The 21,455-nt window shown below is 33.8% G+C and overlaps 2 protein-coding genes across 2 annotated transcripts; both read left to right on the top strand.

Moving 5' to 3' along the window:
* The first annotated feature begins 811 nt into the window (after positions 1-811).
* On the top strand, positions 812-3,971 carry LOC118750327 (ralA-binding protein 1-like). The gene is made up of 5 exons (XM_036485045.1): positions 812-1,024; positions 1,094-1,232; positions 1,283-1,840; positions 1,930-2,238; positions 2,460-3,971. The coding sequence occupies exons 1-5, from the start codon at positions 925-927 to the stop codon at positions 3,397-3,399; spliced, it is 2,046 nt and encodes a 681-aa protein (XP_036340938.1). The 5' UTR covers positions 812-924; the 3' UTR covers positions 3,400-3,971.
* A 681-nt stretch (positions 3,972-4,652) lies between these two features.
* Positions 4,653-12,007, top strand: LOC118750329 (malate dehydrogenase, mitochondrial-like). The gene is made up of 4 exons (XM_036485046.1): positions 4,653-4,903; positions 5,125-5,332; positions 10,105-10,301; positions 11,118-12,007. Exons 1-4 carry the CDS (start codon positions 4,838-4,840, stop codon positions 11,655-11,657), a joined length of 1,011 nt encoding a protein of 336 aa, XP_036340939.1. The 5' UTR covers positions 4,653-4,837; the 3' UTR covers positions 11,658-12,007.
* Positions 12,008-21,455: the final 9,448 nt, after the last annotated feature.

Here is a 21,455-nt window from a genome sequence, read left to right as displayed (position 1 = left end):
AGCAAGTGCAAAAACATACAGTTTAATTACCCTACAGATGGAAATATCCATCAAACACTCCCATGACGTTTTTAATGCCAATGTGCAAAAAATGATGAAAACAAATGTACACATGTGATATTTTATCTTCTTTCAACTTATGGCCTTAACTATAACCTTAACCTTTTTAACCAACGCAAAATTTGCAAATGTGTTAGTAAGATATATGAGAATGTTATACCAGGTTCACATATAAGTCGATTATCCTCATTTTCGAGCTTAACACCCTAATCTGTAATTATAACAAGAGATTAGCCATATAAAATTCGTACCTTGTTAATCTGTAATTATAAAATAATCTCAGATTTAACCGATAACTTTTCGGTGTCCATCCTAGTTTTATCGATTGTTTTTGCGAAAGAGAGGAGAAATGCCAAATGTAAAAGTAAACAAAAATGTACGCTAGCAAGTAAAAGAGGTTTGTAAAGGTATTTTTAATAAAATGTTAAGTTAAAATATATTTATATTGCAAATTAGAGAAGAAAAACGTGATCACGGTGGCACAGAGAAGAAACATAAATTTCCCTTGAGATGTGAGAATAACAAGCACAACAAATTTGACGGCTAATAATCTGAGATTTGCCTGTGTAAACGGGGTGATTAAAAAACGAGCTTTGATTGAGATAATATTGATATGTGAACATAGTTTTAGTTTCCATCACCAAATTCTTATAGGGTAGTGAGTCAAGGCTCCTTTTGTTCTATGCCTTTACGTGTTTGCTGCACTGTGTCCGATAAAACTTTCATCGATTATTGGGAGCGATGTTGTCAATTAACAGCTGTTCTGTTGACAAATGAGAAAAATGTAAACTGTGAAGTTCTCTACGGTAAATAATTTTCTTGTTTATTTATTAATAAATAAAACACTCATACCGTAAATAAATAATGGATTTCGACAGTCCGGATGTGGAAAAAGATTTTCCTGGGCTGTATGCCTCTGAGGGTGGAGATGGAAAATCGAAAAAGAGCAAAGAAGATAGCGATTGTAAGTCGGCATTTTGCAAATTGAAAATAAATTAAATCTGTTTAATAAGAAATTCAAATATGTTTGCAGATAGCGAAAGCGACCATGATAAATTAAGTAAAAAGGACTTGCTTATTGGTAGAAGAAAGGACAAGAAAGATAAAGGCAAAGACCGCGGTTATGCGGCGTTGGAGGGAGAAAGCTCTCCAGAGGAGGATTTGGATGCCAAGTAAGTTTTCTGTCTGTGGAAAAGTATGATATTTTTTAATGTCTCTGTAGAAGTCCATCGAAATCCAAAAAATCAAAGGCATTCAAATTTGCTTCTTCAAAAAGTAAAGAGAAGCGTGAAAAGTCGCGTGATAAGGAAAAGTCGGAGAAGGAGGCACGGGAAGATGAAAAACCGCAGGAAAAGGTAAAGACGGAAAAAGAAAAGGATCATAAGAAGAAAGATAAGGAGCGCAAGGAAAAAGAAAAGAAGGAAAAATCAAAAGATAAAGAAAAGGATAAAGACAAAAAGGACAAGAAGGCAAAACAAGTAAACAATGTATCTGTGGAAGTACTTGAATTGGGCGACGTACAGCCAGTTTTCGGAGTTTCAGTTAGTTTAGCCACGGAACGGAGCCGCTGTCATGACGGTGTTGACCTACCGCTTGTGGTGCGCGATTGTATAGACTACCTTCAAGAGCACGCTCTTAAAAGTGATCAAATCTATAAAGTAGAACCGTTAAAAACACGCATCCAACATTTCAAGCGTCTGTATAATAATAGAGAAAGGCAACCAGAAACAGATGAATTGGATATACCAACGGCCTGCGCGCTGTTGAAATTGTTTTTACGGTACATATTACAATGCTTTCATATGTTAAAGTTAAACTGTATCTTCTATGTTATTTTTTTTTTACTTGTAATTTTTGTGTCTATTTTAGTGAATTACCTGAACCGATTTTAACCACGGATTTGATATCACGTTTTGAAGATGCGGCATCAATTAGTTCGCAGAGCAAACAACAGGAGGAGCTAAAACAACTACTTGAACTACTTCCCAGCTGCAACCGAACACTGTTATCATGGATTCAACTCCACTTTAACGCGGTTATTCTACATGGTAAACATAATAAACTAACAACCGAATCGTTGGCAATGCTGTTAAGCCCGCCGATGCAGATGTCACACCGGCTGTTGGTTGCGCTGTTATCTCAAAGTGTGATCTTGTTTGCTGATATGACTCTTATCAAGTAAGTAAATTAAATAAAACTGAGAAGATCTCGAACATCTTGATAAGATAGAAAAAATCTGTTTTAAAATGTAAAATAAGTTAAGAATAGATTGTTGCTTCAAACAAGCAGTATGTTGTCAAGACGAAAACCGCATCGCCTTTACAGACTCGTCAAAATGATCATAAAGTAGAAAATATGGAATTAAGATAAAATTTTTGTTGACTTATTCTTTCATACAGATATGTTCCTCCAATAACAGCATCAAGTCCGAAACTCCCAGAAACTCCGGAAGATATTCAAGTAGAGCTACGCAAACAAGAAAGCTTACTAGCTCAAATTCACGCAGAAATGAATGCTGGTTTTGTTTCCAAAAAACGCGAGGAACAGCTATGGGAAGTGCAACGCATAATTACTCAACTTAAACGCAAATTACGCAGCTTTGAGAAGCGACACGAAAAGTCAATGGAAGAGTCACAAACAGCCAGCACATGTACACTACCCAATAGCAGTGACACGACTGACTCAAAATCCACCCAACCACTTCAAGGTTGTGATGCACCCCTCGTTAATGGATCGGCCAAAACGCCCATAAAACCCGAGTTTATTAAAGACGAAACTAAAATTAAAACTAATACCAAGTTTACTACTGAGTCACCGGAAACAACTGCAACAAGGAGTTCTTTAACCCACGACAATGTAGATTATGAAGCAAATGACGTATTGCAAAATGAACCACAAAATGTCATCCATTCGGAAGAATCGCAACTTGCAGTAGATGGTACACATCCTGATGGATTTTACATTGATGAAGATTCTTCCTTCCTAATGGTACCTAAGACACATCCTGAATATTCTGAACTAATTAGATTGCAATTAGAAAGTCAGGAGTTACTTGCTTGGAAGAATCAATTACAGGCGCGTATTACTGCAGAAAGAGCGGAAGTATTAAGGCTAAAACAACAACATCAACAGCTATTGGCTGCAAATTGTGCAAATGTAGCCTCAGACGATGCTGCGGCTGGTGGCGATGGTGATTACGAAAAAATAATAGAGCACTATATACGCGAGAACACCTTATTGGAACACAAAAAGCAAATGCTTGTCCAAGAGATATTCGACGAGAGGCGCGAATGCATTGCAATGCAAGTGGAATTGGCGCTGCAAAAATTTAAAATTTAACGAACAAATACATAGGTCTAAATATGTACATATGTTTAGGCGCGTACCGCCATAAACATCTATGTATGCAAAAAAAGTTTTTATATTTTTTAGGTACAAATCCCTTTCTTGCTGGAAGATATTCATAACTCAACAAAACAAAAAACGGCTTTAAAGCTTTTGGTCAATGTTTTCCTATTACTTTCCTGCTATATTTGCTAACCAAAGTGAAAATGAGTAAAGCTGCACAATTGACCCTAATTTTGACACAACATAAAAGAAAAGCCATTTTAGATTATGACAATCTTCCAGGAAACGAGCGATATATACACACATACAGTCAGTGTCAAATGTATGTAAGTGTACACCTTGTTCCAACTATTTTCATGAAAATTTTTTTCATGTTTCAACCATTAATTTTGTAGAATTTTTTTGTCTATTTTTGTATGGAAGAAAATGCGCAACACCCTCCACAAAAAAAAAATCTAAAAAGACAACGGTAATTCCGAGCGACTTTGAACTTGCACTTTGTTTTACTAAAATTGAACGGGCTACAAAACTGCATACTCTAAAATTTTCTAGAAATTCTGAATGAAAATTTTGAAATTTTGATGAACGTTTTTCGAACGTTTTTTTTGAACTTTATACAAAGTGTGAAACTTTGATTTATATGGTTTATGTTAAATAATAATCTATATTTTCATAAATAATTAATGAAAAAAAATTTTCATTAAAATAATTGGGAATATTATATTATAACAACGTATTCACTTATATTACTCAGTGAATTGTATGTATATAGCACAGTTCAAAAGTATTTATAAATATGTTTTCTGCTTTTAAAATATCTGAACATCTTTAGATTAAGAAATTATCAGATTGTCAATAGTTTGTACAAAACAATTGATTATATTTTATTGATCAAAAACAAAAAAATATTGAGATTATTTTAACTACCCAGTGCATATGTAGCAATGTAAGTAAATCTACTTAATTAATAAAATTACACGCTTGAAAAAAGATCCAATTTTCCAATTACTCGGCTTATTAAACAAAAAGCGAATTAATTCTTTTTTAAAATACTTTAAAATTCAAAACAAAAAGTTCTAATTAGTAGTTCCCTAGTAGTAGAGGCATTAAAGTGCCACCAACTTCAAGCAGGCGAAGGCATTGTACGTGAACGTCAAATCGTAGCACATACACAAATGTACATGCAGAACGTACATGTTTTGATTGCGCAGCCGCTGGCATGCGGTTATCACACGCGTCGCTGTCGCATATGTCAAATTGATCTGTTCCTCTGCTTCCGTGTACATGGGGTGTCGTTGTTATTGTTGTGAATTCGTCGACTTCGCTGCTTTGTAGCTCGCAATTTTTTTTAGGCAAGAATCAGCAGCCATCGAAGCAGGAAGAGGTTACAGCGAGTGCACTTAATTTTGTAAAGTAAAAAAATAGCAAAATGTTGAAGCAAGTAACCAAACAATTGGCTATCCAATCCGTGAGGAATTTCGCTACCACAAAGCAGGTGATTATCAATTATTTATTGCAAAGAGTTTAGTAAAACAGCTCAGTTCGAATATGCCGTGAAGTGACGAGTGCATGCAGTTTACGTAATCATCAGTAAAGTAATAATTTAGGAAAATGTTAATAAAATAATACGAAAAATCTGAGTGAATGAAATCTTCTCCAAATATGATGCCGTATTTGCAATGGCAAATGTTAAAATATGTTGAATTTATATTTTAGAACAACTTCAAGGTCACAGTATGCGGTGCCTCTGGTGGTATTGGACAGCCCCTTTCGCTGTTATTGAAGAACAACCCATTGGTTACGAACCTGTCACTGTATGATATCGTGCACACACCCGGCGTTGCTGCCGATTTGTCGCACATTGACACCCAAAGTACCACTGAGGGACACGTCGGACCAGAGCAATTGGGCAAAGCTCTAAAAAGTAAGTTTATCATCTTGAATTGTATTTCATCATAATTACAACAAAAGAGGAGGTTTTCTGCGCGATGGCCTTCGATTTAAATGAAACTTTGCACGTATGCTACTTTCATAGCAAAGCCATAATTTCAGGAGCTACCCAGTAGATAACTTCAGGAGTTAAAAGCCGTTCAGAAAGGCCTTACTGAGACCCAAGAGGCCTTCTACTCTACATTCCTTTCTCCTTTTTTGTATGGAGTGGCACAAATTGAAGGGCTTCTTCTTTCGCTACCCATGAGAAGCCTTCCAGATGGGCTTTTATAGGACGTACTCCAGAGGGCCTTTTGGAGGAGTTCTTTTAAAGTGGCTTTTATATATAAAAATCATACATCTTTGAAGCATTTGCTAAGGTTTATATCAAATTTGTGTTATTGCAACATAAATGTTTATTGAAATTCATTTGTAATGCTAAATAATTTAAATTTTTGCATTCGCTTACATTGTAAATGGATAAGCCCTTCTAGAAGGCATGCAAGGAAGCACTTTTTTCTGCGTTTCTTGTGTAGGCCTCTTTGAATAGCTTTACTTAAGAAGGCCTACCTAAATTATCTTCTGGGTAAGAGACTTTCGGAAAGCATTCTTGACAGTAAAGATGCCTTCCGCTCTGCATTCCTTTTTCCTTTCCTTTTTGCATGGAGTGACACAGATTGAAGGTCTGCTTTCACAGCCGACAAACGAATATAAAATTCACTATGGGTAAAGAAAACGTAGGAAAAATAAACTATTTGGACATAACAATTAATCCTTTCCGGTCAAATCTGTCCCTGATGAATATAAAAATTTTTTCCTCTTAATTGCAAGGTCCATAGAGCCTCATAATACAAAAAGTAAAAAAAAATATATATATTCAAAAGTTGTTTTGGGTAGCTATTAGGGCTACCTCAAATTTGTGCAATATATTGTACAAAAGTCCGCAAACGAGTAAAAGCACTCAAGAAAACTCAATAAATATTTCACTAAGTTTGACGGAATAAAACTTTTATTTCAATGAAAATGAACTTATGTATGTACAAAATAATTGTTTTTACTGCAGATATGTTGGAATGAATATTTTATATCTTTTTAAGTATGTTTAGTTAAGATTTGCATTACAAAATTTTTAATTTTCTCCATGCGAAAAGAATTATAAAAAGAAATTTTGAAAAATTTCAGATACAATTATAATATACCATACAAATGACCGTTTTAATAAACCTTCGCGGTTTTTCTGCCTTCAGTAGATCAAGAAATCAAAAACCTACCCTTTACTGGAACAACAGCGCACAAGCTCTTCAAAAACAACGGCAAAAACCACCCTAATTGCCTGTTAAACAGCAAACTCTGCGGACGTTTTTACAAGACACTTAAAAAAAAAAACTTTGGAAACTTTCATACTGTCAGAAGTTATGCTACTTTTTCTCCTGATGTTCCGCATACACGACTACGTGGCAGCACCTAATTGCACGCTTCTTACAGCATAATACCGTTATATGCGAATGTGGCATGTGAATTCGTGAATAGTACATATCGCACACGATCTTCAAAAGTGACACAATTCAAAATTTGGCAATTCAAACTTTATCGATTTTGATTTTGAGGGTTGCGGTTACCATGTACGCACTGTAAATGTTTTTCATCGGATAAACAGAATTTAAGTTAAGAACAATTAAAAGGTTAAAGCTATGAAAAGCGCGTTTTGAAAAAAATTGGTTTCGAAATTTTTTTTGTATAGGAGCCCCTTCCCTAAATTTCATCCTGGCTACGCACATGCGAACAGCTGATCGGAATTTTGTTTACACACAAAAGCATAAATAAAAATAAAAAAAAAAAACACGAAAAGAATATAAATTAAGATTCGCTAAAGGGTGCGTTCAGAAATGCATCGAGCCAAAGCATCAGACGCTTTTATTTCTAAACTATAAATGATGCAAATGTCCAATATACGCAACCACGGTTAAATGCCTAATTGGAACGTAATTGCGTAAATAAGATATTTTCATCAGTTGTAGTTTAGAAGTAAAAGAGACTGATGCTTTGGCTTGATGCATTTCGGAACGCACCCAAAGCTGCATTTATATGCATCGATTTCTGTCGACTGGAAAATTGAATGAGAAATCGACTAGCCCAAGCATTTACATTTTACGGTTGTACGCCAAAAATCGACTAGAAAATCGAAATATTGAAGAATTGATAGAATTTATGCCTACTTAGCTAAATTTTTGTATTTTTATTTTTATTTTTTGGATTATGACACCTGCAGCAAATGTGCGATTTGTATATGCATATGCAAGGATGATCTACCCCTTATCTATATGTTAAAGATCATGCGCTTCTGACGTAACGAAAATAAAAACAACTTATGAATCACAAGTGCATAATGGAATCTTATCAGCATGGAAAAATTACAAAAGCTATGAGTTATTAAAATATTATTTGCATCAACAGCTATTTGTTCGTATAATTGTGTTTAGGCAATGTTCCTCTGAAGTGTATTAAATTAAAATTTTTAATTTTTGTAAATGTTATTGTGGCTTGTTAGCATTTTATTTTTTTAATATTTTTATTGAGCTTTGTACCACGATTGTTTATTAGGAAAAATTGAAAAAGCAACAAAGTCTAAGCGGTAGAAGTTATAGCACTATTTCGGAGATCACCACATCTCCTCATCAGACTTCATTTTTTTCCCCTGCTCAAGTCTAGAAATATATAATATGTATGTTAAAGCTTAAACAGACGGCAGCATTGATCCGGATTAACTCGGACTTAGTGGTTTGTATTAGAGCAGTAATAAATCCGTCTGGTCATTAATACTTAGTTTGTAATTTTTCGCGTAATAAATAAAGGGAAATAAAAGGAAAAGTATACAAACAAGCTTTCAAAGAGTACATTTGAGGGAACTAAGAATACTTGAAAATTGCATTCGTGAAAGTACGAAGACTTAATCACCTTGCATTTTGCTTAAAGTGAATTGTTCTCACTATTTTCTATGGCTAACTTATAAAGCATACCGGTTTCTTACGTTTCCATCGCTATTTGGATTTTATTTAACACTTAAACACAAAATAGTGCAAAATTCGAATTGGCTTAATTTACACGCACTTTTCACATCAAATGAATTTTTTCACATTTGTTGACTTTGAAGAGGCGAAAGTACCGTTTCATGTGTCAAATGCGTATAAATGTTCAATCACCATAAAATGTCACACTATTTTCTTTAAAAAAGCATTACAGAAATCCGTTTTTGAAAAATAAACATTTTTGACTTTTGTCTATGGGGCAGTCCACTGTGCATTGTTCGAATTCTTCTAAGTAGCAGGTCATACCACTTATTAATTCTTTAAACACAAGTTTCTTTTAGATTAAGTTTGAATGGATTACACTGGTCTACAAGGGTTTTGCGAATAAGACGGGACCTGGTGTTTCCGAACGGATTTTTCGTGCTGAACACGAATCTGGGGTCCAAAACTTCCCATCACGTCACGTTTTCGAGAAAAAAGGGGTTGAAACCCCTAAAAACAGCGTTTTTGGCCATTTTTGAAAAATTGTAGAGCTGAACCCTGACGTGCTACAAACTTTGTATATGTCAGAAATTAAAGGCTAAATCGTGCCCTTTCGAATGAGCCCTATGCCGAATTAATCGCATGCACCCTTAGATCAGGGGGTGTATTTGTGTCTAGGAGTCCAATTTTTATATCCACCATATTCGACCCGTCATCTTAAATTTTTAAAATCTAACTGCAGATTCGTAATCAGCGACTTTTAATATAGTTAAAACCTTGGCATTATTAATTTTCTATGATCGTTTAAGATTAAATTCTTTCTGTGATCAATTTTTCCTGCACCCCTAAACACAAATACACCCCCTGCTTTAAGGGTGCACGCGATCAATTCGGCATAGGGCTCATTCGAAAGGGCACGGTTTAGCCTTTAATTTCTGATATATGCAAAATTTGTACCACGTCAGGGTTCAGCTCTATAATTTTTCGAAAATGGCCAAAAACGCTGTTTTTAGGGGTTTCAACCCCTTTTTTCTCGAAAACGTGACGTGATGGGACATTTTTGACCCCGGATTCGTGTTCAGCACGAAAAATCCGTTCAGAAACACCAGGTCCCGTCTTATTCGCAGAAAAAAAGTTGAAATTTGTAGACCAGTGTTATTGATATTTATTGAAAAAAAAGTAGCTGCTAATTTGGAATCTTGTGGAACTCCCGTTTGCACTGGTCTATTTGAACTTCTTCTATTATTTATTTCACCATATTTTTCCCTATTTGTTAAGAAACTTTCAAAGATTTGCAATTCGTTTCCACTTATTCTCAATTCTGCAAGTAATATTACCAAATCATTGTTGAAAATATCAACTAAGGCATTTTTAATATTAACTAAAAATCACGTTGATTCCTTTTCAAGTTTGAAATTGGTAATATTAAATAATTTTTCAGTTGACGTTTCTCTCAGTGTAAACAAGGACAAAAGCATGCCCTTTTACAGTGTTGAGTGTAACACAAAACACATTTTTCACCGTGGAAGGGCAACATTTTTTTGTTTTTTGAGGAAACTTTGCTCTTTCAGTTACAAACGAAAGCAGTTTCGCTCTCTTAACTTTACCACAAGTCTCTGAATACAAGAATTGCATTCAAAAGAATTAAACTTCATGCAGAAAATTGTCAGATGACCAATTTTCAACTCTATTTAGACTGTACTAAAAAAACAAAATAACTTAAGTCCACATTTTATTTTATTTTATTTTATTTATTAAGATGCTGATGTTGTTGTAATTCCTGCTGGTGTACCACGTAAGCCTGGCATGACCCGTGATGACCTGTTCAACGTGAATGCTGGTATTATTCGCGACATTGCCAATGAAATTTCTAAGAGCTGCCCCAAGGCCCTGGTGGCCATCATCACCAACCCTGTTAACACCTGCGTTCCAATTGCTGCTGAAATTCTCAAGAAGGTAAACCAAATGTTTTATAGCTACATATATACATAGTATTGTCTACTACTGTATTTATCAGTTGTATTAATACTTACATACATATATGTACATATGTATGTACATTAGGGTGCCCATCGAAAATGTTTTTTTTTTTTTGGAATTTTCAAGACTACCCGCTAATTTAATTCGTTTTTATGAGAAATATTATTGCCTATTTTTATAAATTTTTTAAAGGTAATTTAGAGGTCGCGACCTGTCGATTTAGGTCAGAAAATACGATTTGGTTGATTTATGAGTTTTTGAATGACTATTTTTGATTCGATTTCAAAGATCGAATATGATCTGAGAAGCGGATATATAGGCCTTTAAAATGGTATATGATAAATTAAAAAGGACCCATAAATTCTACAATTTTTATGCGATTGCAATAAATGCGGTATCAGTTTATTTGAAAATAGATTTAATTTTAGATAGTACTCCATATTTTGAAATTGTAGAAATTATCGATGGTAAAAATTAAAAAAATTTAACGAAATATGGGTTTTTTTTAATTTACCCGATAAAAAATCCCAACGAGCCTAGTCCGACCATATATTATTATATATATGTATATAGAAACAGTCATTCAAAAACTCATAAATCTACAAAATCATATTTTCTGACCTAAATCGACAGATCGCGACCTCTAAATGACCTTTAAAAAATCTATAAACAAGCAATAATATATCGATGGGCACCCTAATGTACATACAAATATGCAAATGTACACTATATTATGCCTAAATTTTCATCTTTTTTGCTATTACCAACTAATAACCGATTACATTAATACAGGCCGGTGTCTACGACCCCAAACGCTTATTCGGCGTCTCAACTTTGGATGTGGTCCGCGCACGTGCCTTCATTGGTGCCGCTTTGGGTGTTGATCCCCAGCAAGTTGATATACCCGTTATCGGTGGACATTCCGGTGTTACAATTCTGCCCATCATCTCACAATGCCAGCCTAAATTCAAAGGTGATCAGGCCACCATTGAAAAGTTGACCGTACGCATTCAGGAAGCCGGTACTGAGGTGGTGAAAGCCAAAGCTGGCGCTGGTTCGGCTACTTTGTCTATGGCATATGCTGGTGCACGCTTCGCTGGTTCTTTGCTGAAAGGTTTGAACGGTGAGAAGGGCGTCGTCGAGTGCTCGTATGTGCAATCCACTGTCACCGAAGCGACATTCTTCTCTACCCCACTCATTTTGGGAAAGGCTGGTTTACAGGAAAACTTGGGTCTGCCCAGATTGAATGATTTCGAGAAGAAATTGTTGGCCGCTGCACTGCCTGAGCTTAAGAAGAACATCCAAAAGGGCGTTGAATTCGCCAATGCATAAGCTACATAAGCTTACATCGGCACTCTGCCAGCGCTCATCCCCGGAAAATAAACATCTAAGGAAATAGGGTATTTTTGTATGGACTATTTACTTCCTTTACTAGAATTGATACTGGAAAATGCTCTTAAAACAAGTAGCAAAAAAGGTAACAGCTAAGCTACATATGTGTCTAAAATAAAAAAAACAAAGCCAGAAATTATTGTAACGACACTAATAAATTGTTAAGATAAAATGTTATGTAGTTGTTGTATAGGAATGATTAAATGACCAACTCCTAAAAACAAAAAGCAAATAGTATCATGTATCGAAATCCAAACACTGTAACTAATGGAGAAATAATAAATGAACCTAAAAAAAAAAAAACAAAAATTTAAAAAAATGTATATATGTATTATATATTTGCGAAGGTTTTTGAAATATTCTTGGATACTCATATGCATGTATGTAGGTAAGATCTCGATATTTAGTTCAGTTTCATCCGAAATACGTTGCCCTTCAAAAGAAAAACATGAATAAATTTCGTCTCGTTGCAAGTTAGATACTCGCTTTTTATTGCAAATATATTTTTTACCAAAACGCGATCTTAAAAGTCCTCAATATTTTAAACATTTTTAATAGCTTTTATGTACATAACATTTATGCTAATATAAAAAATAACAAGTAATTTTTAAGCATAAAACACAACCGACTTCAATTCTCATATACAAGCTTTGGAGTACCGTTAATTTTTTCATGATCCAATGATCGGATCTTAACCAAATTAATATGGGACCACGTCGGCGACACTACCTTTCTGATAGAAAAAGAATAATCGAAATTCGACGAATTGATAACCTTCTTTTTTTGAAGTCGGTTAAAAATGGGCAGAAAATATCATTTATATTTAACTATTTGAAAATTTGCAAAATCGTTGTTACTAATCGCGAGAAAATAAATCCAAACAATTTCGAAAAAAGTTAATCTGCCTTATCCTGAGTTTCGGATGACAAAATTTCGGGTGATTTTTCTTCAGGTGAAACTCAGGATAAGGCAGAATATGAATTTCAAAAAATTATAAAATGTGTATTTTTATCATTGAGAACCAGAAGCAATTAGTTCCACAAAACAAGCTCGAAATGTTGTTTCACTTCAGAGATTTTCAGCTATAACTTCGATAATAATCAGCCATATCATAAGTTTAATTTTCCCCGAACCTGTTCACTTTTCACTTTTGGTTTCCTTGGTTTTACCATGGGCGGATGACAAATTTTCGGGTGAATTTTTTTCAGGCGAAACTAAGGACAAGGCACTTTGACTATACATACTGAGGATCCACTTGAACTCATAATTTATGGTGATTTCGTTTCTGCCACGGTGCAAAATGTGTTTGATGTTACACTCAACGCTGTAAAAGGGCATAGTTTTACCTTTTTTTTCAATTGGTACGAGGGTTGCAAATACAATTATAAATAAAATGTCACAAGTCCCCATCGATCTCACGCCTACAAAATAATTTATTCAAGGTCAAAGGTCACATCAAATGGTAAGGTTTATCACAAAAATAGGTGAGACAAAAGTGTAGATTATGCAATTATCTATAAAAACTTGTACATATAACATTTTTCTTCATAACAATTACCATTTCTGAGCCAAAAAAATTTTGTTCTCCATAATATGCACAATTTCCATTGTACTTGTGGGGTAGTGTTTTTCATTCATCGACAATTTTGCATAATTAAAATTTTTTTTTTAAGTTACTTTCGGTAAAAATATCAATATGAAAGAATCTGTTAACTTTTGGATGCTTGCACGTCAAAGCATGATCTTTCACAAATACAAAAAGGCACTGCTCGTCTAAATTGAATAATAAATGTAAAATTTACAAGTCTCACATTAAAATGATTTATTTCATATCGCTGCTGCTTCTTTTATGGTTTCCCTTAGAATATTCACTCTTTTCATCAAATATAATTCAAAATTATTTTGCAAATCGAGTCGATTTCAAAGTTTCGAATTTCAGAACATGCCCGACTGTCATTTAGTTGGCACCTCGGTTCCTGCTGAGTGCCTCTTTTCAAAAGCTAAAATACACGTAAACGTTGATTTTTCTCTTAAAAATTCCACAGCTCGGAGAAATTTTGTAGTACGATCTTGGTCAATGATGGGGTTTTTGTTCAGAATTGAATGCTCTATAAAAGTGTCCATTGCGGCGTAACCCTACCTCCCACCAACGAGGTAGTACGGGTCACTGCACCCAAATTTTCCATGAAATTCTCGTTTTTTTTTTTGCCCTTATCTAGTAAATAGCAAGAACTACAGAAAAAGTGTAAATGACAAAATTGTAGGACATTCAAATTCCTACAAATTTCTAACATCGATATTTCTTGAGGTATTAGGCTTCGAAGTTGATCCACAATTTCTACAATTTAGCTCAGTAATCCATGAAAATTCCACAAAATTGGGTTTAGTGACCCGTACTACATACCTCGCTGGTGGGATTATTAATATTAAGAGCTCAAATTTTCATGGATTTTTTTTAATGTATTTCCCACAAAAATTCGAGGTGAGAGTGAATAAAAGACAAAGTCGCCAAAAAACATCCTAATATGTATGTACATGCAATCATTTAAAAAGCTAAGCCGCTCGGTACAAGATGACCCCATAACGAGTACGCCTTCCTGCCTTACCTACATAAATGAAAGCTGAAAGTTGCTGCAACCTCAGTCCGAATCTCCACGGGTCATCTAGTATCTAAATAGCTGCTACCTTACATCTCACCCCGAATACCTGTTGGAAATTTCCATATCGTCAGCACTAATGCAAGGGGGATTATAGTCACTTTTTCCAAAAGACCAATATATGTACATACATATATATATATGTATGTATTTGAAATAATATTACAGCGTTGGTAACAATAAGTTACAGATAAATAAATGTTAATTTTTAAACCTCTTTCGCATTCTTGACACTCTTGTAAAAGGTAAATTTTGTTACCATTCATAAGCTGGCATACTTACATGAATTGATGAATATTTTGACTGCATTATCTATGAAACTTAAATCTCGGTAACAAGAAGTGGTAACATTTCTCTGCAATAAAATTTTCCGGTTATAAAATCATTGGTAACGTGCAGAAAAGGCCTGTTATTAGCATGTTTAAAAATGATCAGTAAGCATTTTAAACGTAATTTTAACAATTTTCTGCTTCTCCTATAAAATCTTAAATTTTTCGAATGCGCTCTATCGGTGACGGTGTATTCCTGCAACAGGTCGTCATATATTCCCACTTGAAGCCTTTTGAAGGCGGTATTAAAACGTTCGGCGAGTAACAGGTCTTCTTTGTTCGTATGATCCGCACGAATATAAGAGGGAAGAGTGGTAAATTTTAGACATAAGATTCCCCGTAAACCATTTTCTGCCTCCATCCATGGTTATTTAGGTGCCTACTTTAGCTATGGATGATGTTTTTGTGCCATGTTACAAATACTTACATACATATGTAGGTACATATGTATGGTTTCGGTCATCAGATCTTACACAGTCAAAAATGTGTGCACGAAAGTACAAACAACAATTTATATATTGATGTTTATAACTTTAATTGAACACTAATATACATAAAATAAAATCAGTTCTTACCTTTGAGGTACCACCTTTACGATAAAAAAAAAAAACAAACGAATTATCGAAAACGGGTTTCGTGGTCCAAAGTTATCCGGGTATATACATAAAGTAAAATATTCCGACGAATTGATAGCCTCATCCTTTTTGTTTCATGTCGTTTAAAAAGCAGAATGCACCTGGGCCACAATGCGGAAGTCAAACTTCTTTCGATTCATTTCTATTTCGTTACAAAGCAGAATTTTTCGAACGAAAAATGACACGGAAGATGGTCAAACTTGGCAAGGGATGACGAAAATTCGTTCCAAAATAAGTCGTCTTACCTGTATAACAAATTAGGAAAAAAGTGTACATAGATAGATTTTATTGTATCCGCAACATGTAACCCTGTAAACATTTAAGAGTCTCAGAATTCTGGGTTGTTACCCTTATTATGAGCCCAAAAGAGTCAGAACAGATCATATTTCCCTTCTTAGATAATCACGCCAATATGAGTCCAAGTTAGGAGTCATATTGGGTTCTGAAAAATTACGCTTTTCTGAATTCATATAAGGTGATAGCGGCAGGCGAAAACAAAAAAAAAATGGTTCGCCTTGAAATATTCTTTATAATTCTGATTATTTATAAACTTTTACTTGAACTTTTTTGTTCAACAAAGAGACACCAAGAGAGTACGAAAAGAGTCAGTCGGTTGACTGGTCTCAGAATCATATTTATGACAAAAGAAACACTAATTTTAGACTCAGAAATTCAGAGCAGGGCTCTTATTAAGGTCTTGAGAAAATTGGGCCAATTTGAGTTAATAATGCAGTTATGCCAATATAATCGAATTTTTTGGTTATCTCCTTTAGCTTACGAGATATTGAGTCGAATTTTGTCGTTTATTTATGCAAATTTATATCACACTTTGCCGTATGCAAAATTGTTGCCAAATATAACATTCGACAAAATAGATTAAGAAATTCATGAGCTACATAGTAGCATTTTCTGAGGCTTTGGAGAAATTCTATAATTGCGTTTTTTTGAGAAATTTAATTCCAAATTTTAATCGAGATTTCCCCAAATTTAGCGTATGGCAATGTAGCGTATGGCATTAATTTATTAATTATTAATTAATTATGTTATGTTGATATTCTCCAAATTGAGAAATATCATAAAGTCTGGTTAACGGTTTAAACGGCTTTAAAGTTTTGACTGATTGGTAGGTATTCCTTGGAATCCCATCACATAACTTAGAAATGTTACTATAAAATAGATAAATGAGTGGAATTTTATATTCATTTAAGGAAATTCAATGAAAAAAAATAAAACTTAGTTTTTGAAACTTGAATCTCGCATACAAATAAGCTTATTTTAATTTTAATATTGCTATAGAGCTTTGTACCAAGATTATGTTAATTAGGAAAAATAAAAAAAAAGCAACAAAGTGGTAGAAGTTATATGTAGCTGTTATTTCGGAGATCACTACATCTCCTCATCAGACTTCTTTTTCTAGACTTCAAGCCTATTGTAATTTTCAACCGTAAATAATTTGATTTTCCATACAAAATTTACGGGTTTTGATGAATTGCCTTTATATGATTTTTCGATTTTCTTGAAAGCTCTTAAAAGTTTAACTGCGAATAAAAACATTGTGCTAAAAATATGGAATGCCTTCACTGTTGTTTTTTTTACACTTAACAGCTTTTTTTTTGTACTTAACGAGGATTCGAAGATTTAATTTGTCAATTTCGAATTCGATCCACTGAAATGAGCTACATAATAAAAATACAAGTTCAGTTAATTTTTTCGGTATTTGAAATATTAAAAAAATGAGGCAATCGTGAAAAATCACCATCTCCATCGAAACCATAATTTGAGGAAAATTAACATTAAAACTCTTTTTTAATATTTTTATTACTTTTGAAAGTTGAGCGTATCTTGTGTTTATAGAACTTTTTATTTAATAAGTAATTTTTAACCAAAAACACAACCGACTTAAATTCTTATATATCTACAAATTTAGGAGTACTAAACCACTATTTCGGGACGACCCTTGATGTTCCATCTTTCCGATAAAAAAAAAAGAATTATTGAAATCGATTCACGTGGTCCAACGTTATGCGGTGGCATACACAAAAAAAGAAAAGAAAACATTCCGACGAATTGATAACCTGGCCCATTTTTGAAGCCGGTTAAAAATGTTTGAGTACTTTGTTAATAACGTAATTTTTTAAAATTAAATATATTAGCTATAGCTATGTTTTAGTATTCTCCAGAAAAAAAACTATCCAGTGCCTTGCCAGTAATCAAATTTTCGAGAATAAGACAATGTTTGCTCTCAGTGAGTAGTTCGTTACTTTCCGAGCCAATTTCCTAATAAAAATAGTATTTCCTACTAAATATTTCATACATGTGTTGATAGTTCGGTAAAGGTTTCGGAATTTTCGAGCTTTTGTCCAGCTTAATCGGATATCCCAATACTAAATTCTCTAACTTTCAAAACTTTAAATAGCTGAGATACATAGATTTTTTGATAACGAAAAATATGTACTATATATACATACATATGTATATATGTACATAGTATGTATGTAGCTCTTAACATCATTTGAATTGTTCTGTTACTGCAGCGATTTCTCACTGTGTATGCATGCTCAGACACATACACTTCGAATACAAATGCAACCAATTAAGCTTCGTTAAAATCAATTAAGCGTCCCCTATGGAGTGCTTGTTTACCCGCTCACTGCCGGCATGCCGAGTTGTTGTCATGCCGATTGACGTGAATGCCAGCTTTGGTAAGAGTGTGACTTTTGGAATTTTTTCATAAATGTGTAATAACTTTTAACGATTTATGTATTTCACTGCTTGTTATCCTAAAATATTCACAAAAGTGTGTGCATTTTGCATATAAAAGACAATTAAATTGATATAAAATAAAATAAAATATTCGTAATTTTTGATTTTTCGGGTATGGAAATATTTTTTTTTAGTAGATTTAGATATATTTGTTTGATCATATTTAATAGTTATTTTATGATTTTTTCGACCAAGAATAATCGTTATATTTGCAGTTTTCGTTATTTTGCCATTTTGGTTTTTACGATAAAAAATATTTACACACTATATAAAGTTCACAAAAATCCAAAAAAATTTTTTTGAAACGTTCAACTTTTTTTCAGAATTTCCAGAAAATTGTCAGATATGCAGTTTTTTAGTCCATTCAATTTTAGTGTAGATAATGAAGTGCAAATTTGGAACGGCAAAAAAATCCCGTTGATGTTTGAGATTTTTTTTGTGACGGATTTTTGCACTTTTTTCCATATAAGCATGAATTCCTTATGAAATAAAACGCCAGAGACCGTTAGCAACAAAATTAAAAAAATAATCAACGCCAGTTTTTGTAAATTGCACTTGTTATAAAAAAAAAAAAATCCGCAAAAGCAGCCTCCAAAAGAAATCCTCTACAATCAACAAGATTTTTTAGCCGGTTGAAATTTGCACTTCATCAGACTAACAGCCAATTTCACGAAAGCAATTTAAGTGAAAAATGATTTTAATTTTTTGAATTTTGTATGGAAGTTTACAGAAAATAAAAAATCATTTTCCATTTAAATTGCTGCGCTAAAATTGAATGCGCTAAAAACTGCATACTGGAAAATTCCGTATAAAATGTTGAAAATTTTTATGAAATTTTTTTGAATTTTTGAGAACTTTATAGAAAGTGTGAAACTTTGATTTAAATGGTTTATTTTATAGAATGAACTATATTTTCATAAATAATTAATGCGCAAAAATTTATCATGAAAAGAATTGTGAATATTATATTGGAGCAAGGTGTTCGCTTTCATTTGTCGCCCAAAATATATATATATACATTGGATAGAAATACTGCTCCCAGGAGGCGAGACACTCGCAGAGGATGGGCTTCATTGTCACCAAATTTGTTTTAAATCTCTTGCATATTTTATCTCTTGGCAAGGCCAATCAGTAGCCTAGCCTCCTTCACCTTAAGAGATATGAGAAACTTTGTACGCTTGCTCTCATATGTTCTCCACATGATCCTGGACATTTTGCAGCTATGTATTATGATCCACATTTTCCTATGCCTGCCGACCGTGCTCCAGCTTGATCGAAATGTGAAACAACGTACAGAGTGCTGCCGTTGGTGTAGTTTAGATCCCACCTTCCATAAGGTTTAGAAAGAGCTCTTCGTATAGCAATTCCTATTTAGCCACGTACTCTTCGTCAGTAGATATCGAAATTGCATTGGGACATATGTATATACATACATATGGTACGTATGACTAAAAAGATGGGAAAACTCTAAAAAAGGGTAGACATTTTAAAACACTCAAAGTTATACGCTATTTGTTTGTAATATAAAATTGTTCATACATATTTATATTTATTTATCAATGAAGTGCGGCAATTCTCAAACATACTTATTTGCCAATTCAATTGCATTTTTCGTGGGACTCAAACTTTGGTAAGCACATAAGAAAGACGTTCATATTTATAAATTATACAAATGTACAAACACATTTACAAATCACACACAATTTGCAAACAAAATCAAAGAGGGATTCACGGTTAGTACATATAATTATATTGCATGTACAAATTGGATCTGCATTAGCGCGCCACAAGTTTGTGTAACACAAAACGGTACTGTATGTAAGTATGCACAACCCATTAAAAGTACAACAGTTTAGTCATTTTGCGGATGCGAGCACCTAAGGGTTGTGCAGTTAATGCCCACGCGATTTGACAGCCTACTCGAAAACATGATACGCATTCACTCATCTCACTCATCTTGTTCTCATATTGAACTCTCAACAAAAAAAAAAACAAAAAAACATATTGTACGGCTTAGAGCGCGGGATATCGGTTGATACGATTAGAAATGATGTTTTCACATGAAATTAATAATAAGGGAGTATTTTTCCAGCATTAACTTATCGTGGTATCGAGGCATCAACACACATTAGAGCGCTATTGTTTGAAGACATACCAAATGACATGATCGCATTTGTTGAAAACATTTACGAACTCGTACATACGTGTGCATACATACTTACTGGCATGCTTGCAATATATTGCAAGTATTGCAATAATTTTAAACCCTTTTTACCAAATTCCTCTCAAAACCATTCACCAGTGATGTAACATGTTTTTTTTCGCTTTTAATCGATAGCAAATTTAAAGTTTTGTATTGACAGCGAATAAAATGCGTGGATGGGAGTGAGAATACAATGTCGTACGAATAAATCTGTGTTCGATAAAATTTTAACACATATGTACATACAAATTAGAGAGGGAATAAGGGCGATTTAAGATTTATGCGTGTGAGAATCTAGGAAATATTGTTTACTTTTCAAAGAAAATAACATGGCGCCGAAATTACAAACGTCAGCCAGAAAATTACTTTTGTTCTTTTTCTTCATCTTGTCAGATGTTGTGTAGTTAGATCATGCTCGGTATCTATCTACGTACATACATATAACTAGATGTTTACGCCGACAGACTTTGTGGCGGCGGCATGGTCAACTTCAAAAATAATCGACGGCGGCGGCGACGCCGGTGTGTCTGGAAACGCTGGCGCTACTGCCCATAAAGTAGATTCCAAAGAGCCATGAGGCTACTAATCTTATTATCTCATCTTGTCAGCGTTAGGTATTCGCCATGCCAATTGAGATTGTAATTCTATTTATTTCATTATTGAATTAGTTTTAAATTTAAATATTCTTACTTCCTACCTGAATTATAATTTTGAGTGCCTGGCGCTGATGGATGGCGAACAGAAGAAGGTCTGAGGTATATACATATGTATGTTCTCTATAGATCCGTATGTACTATTTAAATTTAAAGAAATAAAAAAATTTAAAAAGTAAGTTATGGGAGTAATTTCTGTCGCTATTAATACATTTTTGTAATAATCTTATCTACCGTTATGTCAAATGAGGGAGTTCTTACGAATTTTTGCGGGTTATAGATTGAAAACTAGGGTGGTCTACTATTTTCCAACAGTTTTACCCAGCAGAACAGGCCTTTTTGACCCACTGTTTAAAAAACGGTTTATAGATGGTTAAAATTTCCACTAAAATGTTAAGCGCCAAATTTTCCTAAGGATAACCAAAAGTAATGAAAAATACTACTAATTTCCACCAAGAAGAGGGAACACTTCAACTCGAGTACGCCCAGAACTTTTTT

This window comes from Rhagoletis pomonella, unplaced genomic scaffold (genome assembly GCF_013731165.1).
Source record: "Rhagoletis pomonella isolate Grant_MI unplaced genomic scaffold, Rhpom_1.0 Rhpom_scaffold_00206, whole genome shotgun sequence".
NCBI classification, from domain to species: domain Eukaryota; kingdom Metazoa; phylum Arthropoda; class Insecta; order Diptera; family Tephritidae; genus Rhagoletis; species Rhagoletis pomonella.
Note: the sequence above shows the minus strand (reverse complement) of the source record. Positions and strands in the feature narration are given on the sequence as shown.